This window comes from Pangasianodon hypophthalmus, chromosome 23, assembly GCF_027358585.1.
Source record: "Pangasianodon hypophthalmus isolate fPanHyp1 chromosome 23, fPanHyp1.pri, whole genome shotgun sequence".
NCBI lineage: Eukaryota > Metazoa > Chordata > Actinopteri > Siluriformes > Pangasiidae > Pangasianodon > Pangasianodon hypophthalmus.
This window is the reverse complement of record NC_069732.1, coordinates 2,090,570-2,101,744: the sequence shown is the minus strand read 5'-3', so window position 1 is coordinate 2,101,744 and position 11,175 is coordinate 2,090,570. Positions and strand designations below refer to the sequence as shown.

At 40.3% G+C, this 11,175-nt stretch overlaps 1 protein-coding gene across 1 annotated transcript; it reads right to left on the bottom strand.

The window, feature by feature from the left end:
• Window positions 1-3,073: 3,073 nt before the first annotated feature.
• On the bottom strand, window positions 3,074-10,714 carry cthrc1a (collagen triple helix repeat containing 1a). Its single transcript, XM_026946068.3, has 4 exons — window positions 10,534-10,714; window positions 7,626-7,844; window positions 6,833-7,049; window positions 3,074-3,902 (listed from the first exon to the last, which is right to left on the bottom strand). The coding sequence occupies exons 1-4, from the start codon at window positions 10,696-10,698 to the stop codon at window positions 3,760-3,762; spliced, it is 744 nt and encodes a 247-aa protein (XP_026801869.1). The 5' UTR covers window positions 10,699-10,714; the 3' UTR covers window positions 3,074-3,759.
• Between the last annotated feature and the right edge of the window lie 461 nt (window positions 10,715-11,175).

The window sequence follows — 11,175 nt, the reverse complement described above, 5'->3', positions numbered from 1 at the left end:
CTGATGTGTAGTGCACTAATACGCCGTATATAGAGTAATACACGGGATGCAGAAGCTGATGTGTAGTGCACTAATACGCCGTATATAGAGTAATACACGGGATGCAGAAGCTGATGTGTAGTGCACTAATACGCCGTATATAGAGTAATACACGGGATGTAGAAGCTGATGTGCAGTGCACTAATACGCCGTATATAGAGTAATACACGGGATGTAGAAGCTGATGTGCAGTGCACTAATACGCCGTATATAGAGCAATACACGGGATGCAGAAGCTGATGTGCAGTGCACTAATACGCCGTATATAGAGCAGGGAGGCACAGAGGAATTTACTAATCTGGTTTTTGTGCATGAACATTTTTGGGGCGTAAACAGGCAGGTGTGTGTTCAGAGAGGAGCAGAAATCAGAGATGGAGAGAATGTGATGCCACTAACGTCACCTATTTTCTAATATTTTTTAAAAAATCATATTTTTAGCATGGTTATATTACGTCATATCACAAAAGATGCCAACATTCATTCATTCATTCATTCATTCAATACTAAGATTGATTAGGTTTAATTCAAACATTTCACAATTTTAAAACACATTTCCAAAAAGTATTTTATTATATGTCTATATTAATACACCAAAATGTTCCACCTTGGCCAAGCATTAAACACTGTGGCTGTGTTGTTGTTGTTGTTGTTGTTGTTCTTTGGGAGAGATTTCTGCTTTTCCATTCAATTTCTTTATTCTCATTTTCAGCATTTGTATAAAAGAGTTGTTGGATAATCTCATCATGTTTAACCCGTGTGTTACTTAAAAATGTGATCTTGATGAAACATCAGTGAGACCGAACACACTAAATGTCTTGCATTATTTGCTTTCTTCATTTTGTCCTAAGGGGATGCTAACTTTAGCACAAACTTTAGCACTTGACTGTATATTAGTCAGAAGTGAAAAAGGAGTTGTAGAAATCTCCAGTTTGATAAAATGGTGATGATTTTTAACACCTGCTGAAACTCGACCAGCTCAGTGACAGAGTGTTGATGGAGAATATGTAGAAGGTTAACTTTGGTTACGCCCAAGAAGTGAGCAGTGTTCATCTGAAAAACAGCAGAAACACAGCAATTATGATCGTTTAAACATTCCCTTCTGTAATTTCACGTCCTCTTTAATCCTTCGTGTTTACAGCCGAGCTTCAGAGCAGCAGACGAGCAGCAGGACGAGCTCTCTGCACATGGTGTGTGAAAGAGTGATGAAGCCTGAGTTCTGCTCGATTTATTTACTGCATCATGAATCACGTCTGATTAACTTTTGGAGAATGTTCAACTTCCTGAATCTGAACTTACACACCAGCTAAACTGGATAAACATTAGGTCAATAGATACATTACACTCTGTCTTCATTTATAGCCAGTTTAAAAATCATATTAAAGTTGCCTGATTTTATTCCTTCTTATAGACACCAGTTTATCATTGTGCAAACCGGTGATGTGAAGGATTCCATCACTTCCTCATTTCTGAGGAGGTTTAATGTCTTTTCCAGAGAACGTGGGAAATAACTGAACCTGAACACACACACACACACACACACACACACACACACAATTGTTTTACTATTTTTATGAAGACCTTACACTGACATGATTATTGATGCAGCTAATTAATGTTTTGCTAAACCTAAATCTAACCCTAATCTCAGTAAGCAAAAGGAAACATTTCAGCTCTGTTAGTTTTTTAATAAAAGCTGCAGTTTTTTTGTTTAATAAATAAATAAAATACGTAAAATAAAATAAAAAAGCAGTCCTCATGGGGACCAGCCAAATGTCTCCACAAGGTGAAAAATTCCTATCCTTGTGGGGACATTTGGACACACACACACACACACACACACACACACACACACACACACACAAACCAAACGAACCAAACCAAAATGCTACAACAACAAATGTGGTAGAGAAAGTCAGCAGTGGGTCACTCTCTCTCTCTCACACACACACACACACACACACACACACACACACACACACACACCACAGTGACCACTGTGACTCATGTCATCATGGATTTTAACTTTTACGGATTTTAACTCCCACACAGTTTTCCTACAGTTTAAGTACACACACACACACACACACACACACACATTACAACAACATTCACAATACTCTATATAAGTAATAAACAATGTGTGTGTTGCTGTTACAGTTCAGTACTGAGTGATGGAGTGGTGTGATGAAGCGGAGTGACTGTTACCACCCTGAAGTTGATTATTTTCCTAAAACAGCACGTCCCTAAGTGTTTTATTCCTCTTAAACAAACAGCAATTTGCCAGTTTTACAATTTGCCATTTTTACAATTTCTTTTACTAGGAAATGACACATAGGATGTTTTATCCTTTTATAGCATTAAGTTACAGTTAATGATGTGGAATGTTCTGTGAAACAAGTTAGTAAGACAAAATCGCAGCTTGTCATGTAACTGAGAAACCACAAAGAAGCGAAAACTCATCTGTCCTGAAGCTGTCGAAAAACTTCAAGTTACAGCTTTACCTCTGACACTGGAGACTCCTTCCATAAATGTTACATAAAGACATTTCTCCTTACAGAAAACTTCACCACATCAACAATTAGACATTTTTACTGTGTGTATGTGGAGCATCAGCCGTACGAGTCCCTGTGAATGAGCTGTTACTGTAGAAACTATAGTGTATTAGAATGAGTGCATGAATATAAACCTGTGATGAGCTGCACTACTGTCAGAGCTGCTGCTCTAGAAAATTAATCAACAATCAGAAATCATGTCTGTGAACACAGCAGCTGTACTGGGTTTATTACTGCAGTAGTACACTGATACTAATAATAGGAGCTGCAGTCAATCTCAGTGTGCGTGTGTGTGTGTGTGTGTCTGAGGCTGAGCACGGCATCCGTATAAGCACTTGCACACACAGTGGGTCAGACGTTCCCAGCATTACTCACACACACACACTCACACACTCACTGTGTCTGTCTGCTCCATGTTTTACAATGCGGTCGCTGCCTGAGTTCTGCTTCATCAGCAAAAAGTTTCCACGCTCACACGTGTATAAAACAGTCTCATTTATTCGATTGAAAAATACGATAACATGTTTAACATACAAACTAAACACAGTGGAAATAAATCACGCTTCAAACACTAGCAGGGTGTGTGTGTGTGTGTGTGTGTGTGTGTGTGGGTTTGGCTGAGTCCACATCTGGAAGTCTTCAAGTAGGAAAAAGAAGTTGGGAACTACTCCAAAACGTCTAGTGGGTGTGTCTTCCAGCTCAAGACACGCCCACCAGTCTCTTGGAGACACACCCTGCTCTAAAATATTTGAGAGTAACCAGGCATATAAACAGATTAAAAAAGTTTGTTTACCATATTTTCGAGATTATAATTCTCTCTGGACAGTAAGAAACACTCTGTTGTTTATTGTTTGCACTGTAGACAGCGATGCCTCCTCACAGCCCCAGGACTCCTGTATGGATCCTGAGCTCAGGCTTCTGTCTGTGTGGAGTCTCACGAGTGTGTGTAGGAACATTAACTACCCTGACAAGCTCTGTAAATACATCATTGCACTGAATGTGACTAGTTATCTTAGCTAACAGCAGTGTTACCTCGCTAGCAGTGTATAACACTGACAAAACATACTGATTTTGATTTTAGAGGAATACAGCGATGGAGGATGTTGGCTAGCCGTGTACTTCTGATTACAGATCAGCGGCTAACAGCAGATCAGACGGAATGAGAGGATTATTTGGGAAGCTCTTCGATGATCATCCTGGATACGGAGTTCCAGCCCGTGGAAGCGTCTCCGCGTGGGTAATCAGCGCAGGTCCCAACCCAAATCCCCACGTCCACTAGCCCAGCGCTGATGCCTTCACACAGGCCCTCCACTGCATAACACACACACACACACACACAGTGACCACTGTGACTCATCTCATCATGGATTTCAACATCAGTACAGATTAATAAACCATGTAACAAATGGAAAAATCCACCGAATGTGTGTATATACAGTGTGTGTATAAATAGTGAGTACATATACAATGTGTATATACAGCGTGTACACATACAGTGTGTGTATATACAGTGTGTGTACGTATAGTGTGTAGTGTGTATATACAGTGTATGTACGTATAGTGTGTATATACAGTGTGTGTACGTATACAGTGTATAGTGTGTATGTATATAGTGTGTGTACGTATACAGTGTATAGTGTGTATATAGTGTGTGTACAAATAGTGTGTATATACAGTGTGTGTACGTATAGTGTGTATATACAGTGCGTGTACGTATAGTGTGTATATACAGTGTGTGTACATATACAGTGTGTAGTGTGTATATACCGTGTGTGTACGTATAGTGTGTATATACAGTGTGTGTACGTATAGTGTGTATATACAGTGTGTGTACGTATACAGTGTGTAGTGTGTATATACAGTGTGTACGTATAGTGTGTATATACAGTGTGTGTACGTATAGTGTGTATATACAGTGTGTGTACATATACAGTGTGTAGTGTGTATATACAGTGTGTGTACATATACAGTGTATAGTGTGTATATACAGTGTGTGTACGTATACAGTGTATAGTGTGTATATACAGTGCGTGTACGTATAGTGTGTATATACAGTGTGTGTACATATACAGTGTGTAGTGTGTATATACAGTGTGTGTACGTATAGTGAGTATATACAGTGTGTGTACGTATACAGTGTATAGTGTGTATATACAGTGTGTGTACGTATAGTGAGTATATACAGTGTGTGTACGTATAGTGAGTATATACAGTGTGTGTACGTATACAGTGTATAGTGTGTATATACAGTGTGTGTACGTATACAGTGTATAGTGTGTATATACAGTGCGTGTACGTATAGTGTGTATATACAGTGTGTGTACATATACAGTGTGTAGTGTGTATATACAGTGTGTGTACGTATAGTGAGTATATACAGTGTGTGTACGTATACAGTGTATAGTGTGTATATACAGTGTGTGTACGTATAGTGAGTATATACAGTGTGTGTACGTATACAGTGTATAGTGTGTATATACAGTGTGTGTACGTATACAGTGTATAGTGTGTATATACAGTGCGTGTACGTATAGTGTGTATATACAGTGTGTGTACATATACAGTGTGTAGTGTGTATATACAGTGTGTGTACGTATAGTGAGTATATACAGTGTGTGTACGTATACAGTGTATAGTGTGTATATACAGTGTGTGTACGTATACAGTGTGTAGTGTGTATATACAGTGTGTGTACGTATAGTGTGTATATACAGTGTGTGTACGTATAGTGTGTAGTGTGTATATACAGTGTGTGTACGTATAGTGTGTATATACAGTGTGTGTACGTATACAGTGTATAGTGTGTATATACAGTGTGTGTACGTATACAGTGTGTAGTGTGTATATACAGTGTGTGTACGTATACAGTGTGTAGTGTGTATATACAGTGTGTGTACGTATACAGTGTATAGTGTGTATATACAGTGTGTGTACGTATACAGTGTGTAGTGTGTATATACAGTGTGTGTACGTATAGTGTGTATATACAGTGTGTGTACGTATAGTGTGTAGTGTGTATATACAGTGTGTGTACGTATAGTGTGTATATACAGTGTGTGTACATATACAGTGTGTAGTGTGTATATACAGTGTGTGTACGTATAGTGAGTATATACAGTGTGTGTACGTATACAGTGTATAGTGTGTATATACAGTGTGTGTACGTATACAGTGTGTAGTGTGTATATACAGTGTGTGTACGTATAGTGTGTATATACAGTGTGTGTACGTATAGTGTGTAGTGTGTATATACAGTGTGTGTACGTATAGTGTGTATATACAGTGTGTGTACGTATAGTGTGTGTATATATGATATAAATTTTGTTTCTACATTCTTGTGCTAGTGAAGTAACTAACACTAAAGCTGTGTGGGACTGTTTTTCGTTTTTTACTCCACTCTCACCAGCTCCTGCAGTTATTAGTTTTGTTTGAATCTGTCTGCAAAATTTTCTAATGAACTTCTTTCCTGTTTCCCAAACGATAAAGCAATGAGCAGTTTAAACCCAGGACCTCTGGCCAGAACAAAGTGGTTAGTGAAGACGAATTAATGAAAGCAGCGATTATGTAATATTGTGTGTGGAAGCATGAAGAATGCTGAGGCCATTATTCTGACTGTTTGTCTGTGACTCTGTAGCCCTTATCCAGTCATTGTTCGCACAGTCACATCTGTATCTTTCATACATCTGGAGGAATAAAGCCTCTGTCCATGGGTTTCCAGGTGGCACTACATATTATCCGGAGATTGCGAGCTTGAATCCTAAGGACACCACAGCTATTGTGGCCGAGAGCAAAATTAGCCATGCTCTGTGGGTGGGAGGGGCATACTCTCTCTCCCATGTCAATCACAGCAACACTAGCCAATCATGGGTGTCTGTGAGCTCGTGTATGCGGAAGAGGGTAGATAGCGCTTTACTCTGTGCAGTGACGCTCCACGATGGAGAGAGTTGGTGGTGGGCGATGGATAGGAATTTTCCAAGAGTAAAAATTAGGGGGAAAAATCTCTGTTTGGTCAATGTGATCTTAAGGTGACTGGATTTGTGGTACGATCTGCACACGGCCCAACACGTGAATGTGTACATAATTAGTATTAAGGCCTGTTTTATAAAACTGTATCATTCAGTACTGGACACTGAGTTCATCTTTATTACTGAAACAGTGTTAGGATTAAGAATATCACACCTCAGCAGCTCATCGTAATAAACGCTGTGCTACTTGTAAACATTCAGCGAATAAGACGCTACCTGTGGACGTGCGGTGCAGGTTGATGGTGGAGTTGAGCTCTGGACTGCCCTGGTCCAGGTAGATAATGGACTCGATGGGTAACGGCCCCGTGCACTCAGCGCCGTTAAAGGTGAAGTACCAGCGGCCGCAGCAGGCCGTCTTACACTTGAGCCGGAGCGAGCCACTGAAGAGCACTCGCAGGGCGCTGTCCGAACGCAGCTTAGTGAACGTGCAGTCCTGCAGGGACGGAAGACACACACACACACACACACACACCTCTCGCACTTAAACAACACACTCACCAACCACGGCTACATTTCTTTACTAATATTAGTCCTGAATAGTGCACTCTGATCGGCTAAGAGCTTTTTAATGAACAAAAACTATTTTTAAAAAGAAAAGAAAAAGGAAAATGTAAAAAACTAGACTATAAATGAACAAAGACAAGAATTTAATTTAATTTAAAAGAAAAGAATAGAAAAGACTCTTTCGTAAAAAAAAAATTAACAAAGACTATTTTGTAAAGGAAAGGAAAAGTGGGAAAAAGAAAAGAAAAACAAAAGAAAAGAAACAATGAAAACTTAGCAAAAAACGAACTAGTTTAAACCTAAACTAATAAAAATAAAAAGAGGGGAAGGAACAGAAAAAGATGGAAAAATTAAAAATTATTACAGGTGAACAATGAAAATGTGCAGATACATATCTAAGTTTTATTTTTGCTATAAATGAGTGAATGAATGAAAGTTTTTTACATTATGAACAGCTCTAAGCGTGTAGTTAGAGGCATGCTGTAGGAAGCAGGTGAATATTTACAGCGATCTTGCCGAGGTCGATGCCGTAGTTAAGCGCGCTCCACGCACACTGCTTGTAGTTCGGCTTCCACGGTTCCTCGAATCTCTCCATCACACACTCACCCTTCTCGCCCTTCACCCCGTCACGGCCGGGGATTCCCGGGGTACCAGGAATACCGTTCACGCCCGGATTACCATCACGCCCCTGCACTCCAGGAGGACCCTGTGCACACACGCTGTACTGCAGAGCAGACGAGAGAGCAGACGAGGAAAAACAAGAACAAGTAAAAATTAAAAGAATTAAATCACTGTAACTGGCAAGTCTACATGGAAGATTGAAATCAAATAGAGGAAAATGTGTTTTAAAAAAAATATATATATAACTGACTAATAAAAGGTGTATAAAAACAAGTAAATATTACTATTACTGCATTCACAGGAGGAAATAAAGGAGTTTCCTAACAGCTGAACAATGACGTGTAATGTATAAAAATATATATATTTGTATACAGTACATACTATATTGAATAATAAAAACAATGCTGACTAGATTAAGATATTTAAAATAAGTTGATAACTGAATAATGAAATTTTGTAGATGAGCATATAGAAAAGAACAAATGTAATGAATACATTTCAAAAGAGAAAAGAAGAGAAAAGAAAAGAGAGCATGTGCACGATGCTAAACTGGTAGCTACATTAGGCTTGAAGTAAATTTCGGCAGCGAGCACGTGTCGACTGTGAGGCTACACGGCGGATGTCTTAGTCACGTGAGCCCACGTGTAAACAAACTCCTGGACTGATGAAGCTCCACAGAAAAACCAGCTTAAAGATCAGAACCACAATCCACTACGACATCTTTCCTCTTAATGTCACAGTTACTCCGCTGTAATGTATGATCTCGTTTCAGACATTCCTGTGGTGCATACACACACACACACACACACACACACACGCATATCTGACACACACTCATATCTGACACACACTCGTCTCAAGCACACACTGATCTCCTGTGGGATCTCAGCTAATGGAATCCAAACGGTTGGTGGTCAGCATGACACAAAACACACACACACATTACACACACACACACTCCTAACCCCGCTCAGCCCACACACTCCAGGGTGTGTTTATACGTCTCCCAGGAGCTGAAGAAGCAAATTCTTCAAAGCCCAGACGAAAAAGTGCCAACGGCGCTGAAGGGAAATGACTGTCGACTGCCAGAAGGAGCTAAACACAGAGGCCAGTTTGCTCACAGTGCATTGTGGGTGCTGAAAATTCCCAGAGGTCAAAGGTCAAGCACAGAACTTATCCATGAGAGGAGACTCTGTCATTACAGAGGAATATTTTAAATATTCTGCCTTCTGTGTTAAAACAGGGGCTTGTTCTTCCTGTTCACGATGAGTTTCCCTGGATTTAGATAAAAAGCTACAGCAATGCTGTTACACACTAATAAGTATTGGCACCCCCCAAGATCAGACAATCCTGTGTCCAAAATAGCACCCTACTCCCTATTCTCTACAATTAACAAACTGCATTATGGGTATTCTGTAGCCTCTAGGGTCCATCATGAACACTAACCCCAAGCAGTGTCCAAAATTCATTTATTGTCCTACGTATCCCATAATCCTGTGTGTCAGCTCCAGTGCTCTATCTCTATCAGAGGTCTTTATGTTTTTGATCATGTGGCAGTAATGAAGCCTATGCTTGCTGGTTAACACACAAACGTACTTTTTGTACTTTCTTATAAAAACTTGGTGTTCAGGAAGTGTGTGTGTGTGTGTGTGTGTGTGTGTGCGTGTATAATGTGTGTGTGTGTGTATGGCAGGGGCTCAGAGGGTCAGGAAGCTCTAATGCAAAGCTCACACAAGCCACGATAAAAGACCTTCTGTTCTCTCCACAGCAGAGACGACTGAAAGCGTGACACGGCTTTTCTCTCTGCTCTCTGATGCTCTGGATCTGTTTAAAGCCGCAGGAAACTGTGCGATCACATCCTAACGAAGTGCTCATTCGAATATTCGAATATTAGGCCACTGACACATTGTTTCATGAAGTTCAACTTTGTTAGATCTCACTTTTGGCATCACAGAAACATTTTAAACAGTTAAAGGGGAAAATCCACCCTAGTTTCAACTTCTTTCCTGGATGGTTAACGGTTCCTACATTACCCACGATGCCATTCGATTACCTGCTGATAGCAGCATAGTGAGATTTAGCCTTCGCTTCATCTGTACCTAAGGGGAGCGATGCGGCGGTGCTTTAGTCCTTTAATCTGTCCAGCTCTCTCACCTCTACAGCTGTAAACTCTGCTCAAACAGATCACCTTCCAACCTTCCAAAGCTTCAACTTCCACTCTAAAAATGCCGTCAGTGTCGTTGTATAGATCGATCACGAGCCAAGCCCAGCCCGCAGTGCATTGTGGGACTTGAGTCCAGCGTTCGCTTCAAATTTTTCATTGACGTTGAAGAGAAAAGAAGCTCTAGCTCTCTTTTTTTTGCTTTTTTTCTTCTCCTATTAAACATCATTGTAACTGCACTAGCAATAACAATGTCCCGCTGTGACATCAGCAAGACACACAACTGCTAACTTCTCACAGCAATAATGTAAATGCAACACCAACCAACAAACTAGCACCAGACTCACTAAACTCAGCACAAACATTTCAACAGAAACATACTGAATGTGCTTGAGGGCGGAGTTTGCCTTTAACTCCACCCACTGTGCTTCCACGTTAAGTGAGAAGGAAGAGCAATTAGAAGAGATGTAGAGGAGTTATGCATGAAAAAGAAAAGAATAGCAGAAAATGTAGAAAGGTTTGATCATGTATATAACAATAAAACAACACTTTGCTTGTGTGAGAGAGTACATGCATGGACTGGAGTCAGATTTCCTGTGAATGCTGGAATTATAATGGCTTTTTTTCTCACCTTGTCCACGAATTCGGTGTCCCTGGCGCCCACAGTCCTCCTCTCTTTGGCTTTCTGGGTCGCACAGAGCGGAAAAACGAGCCAGAAGCAGAGGAGAAGCGGAGAGAGAGAGAGAGACAGAGACACAGCTCCCATCTTCATCCCAAACACACACAGAGTACTCATTCCCTGTGCGCGCTCCCGATTCAAAGGGTGAGCGGGGGCGAGCGGGGGGCGCGCGCTCACGCGTGGCGTCTCAGGGAGGGGAGGGGGGAGAGGAGGCGCGCGCGCGCGAGGGCGATGACACTACTTTTTTCTTCTTCTTTTCTCTCACATTTCGACGAATATTCATAAAAAAGTGACATTAAAGATTATCATTATTATTTTTTTAACGTTTTTAAAAATTTTAAACAGTAACATGCAGGATTAAACTATATTTGTAACCCTAATTGTTAAGTAGTCTTTATTATTTTAACCCCCTCACTCAGAAATGCTAATGTTGCTAACAGAAAATAAAAGCCGTTATTTTCCTGTCAGAAGAAATCAGACGTTAGCTTTTGCTTTAATGTTAGCAACAGTGAATATCTTTTCTTTTCTCTAACAAAGAGCAAAATTAAAGGTGTTATATTTGCTACTTAAGCAGTTCAGTACAGAGTATATAGT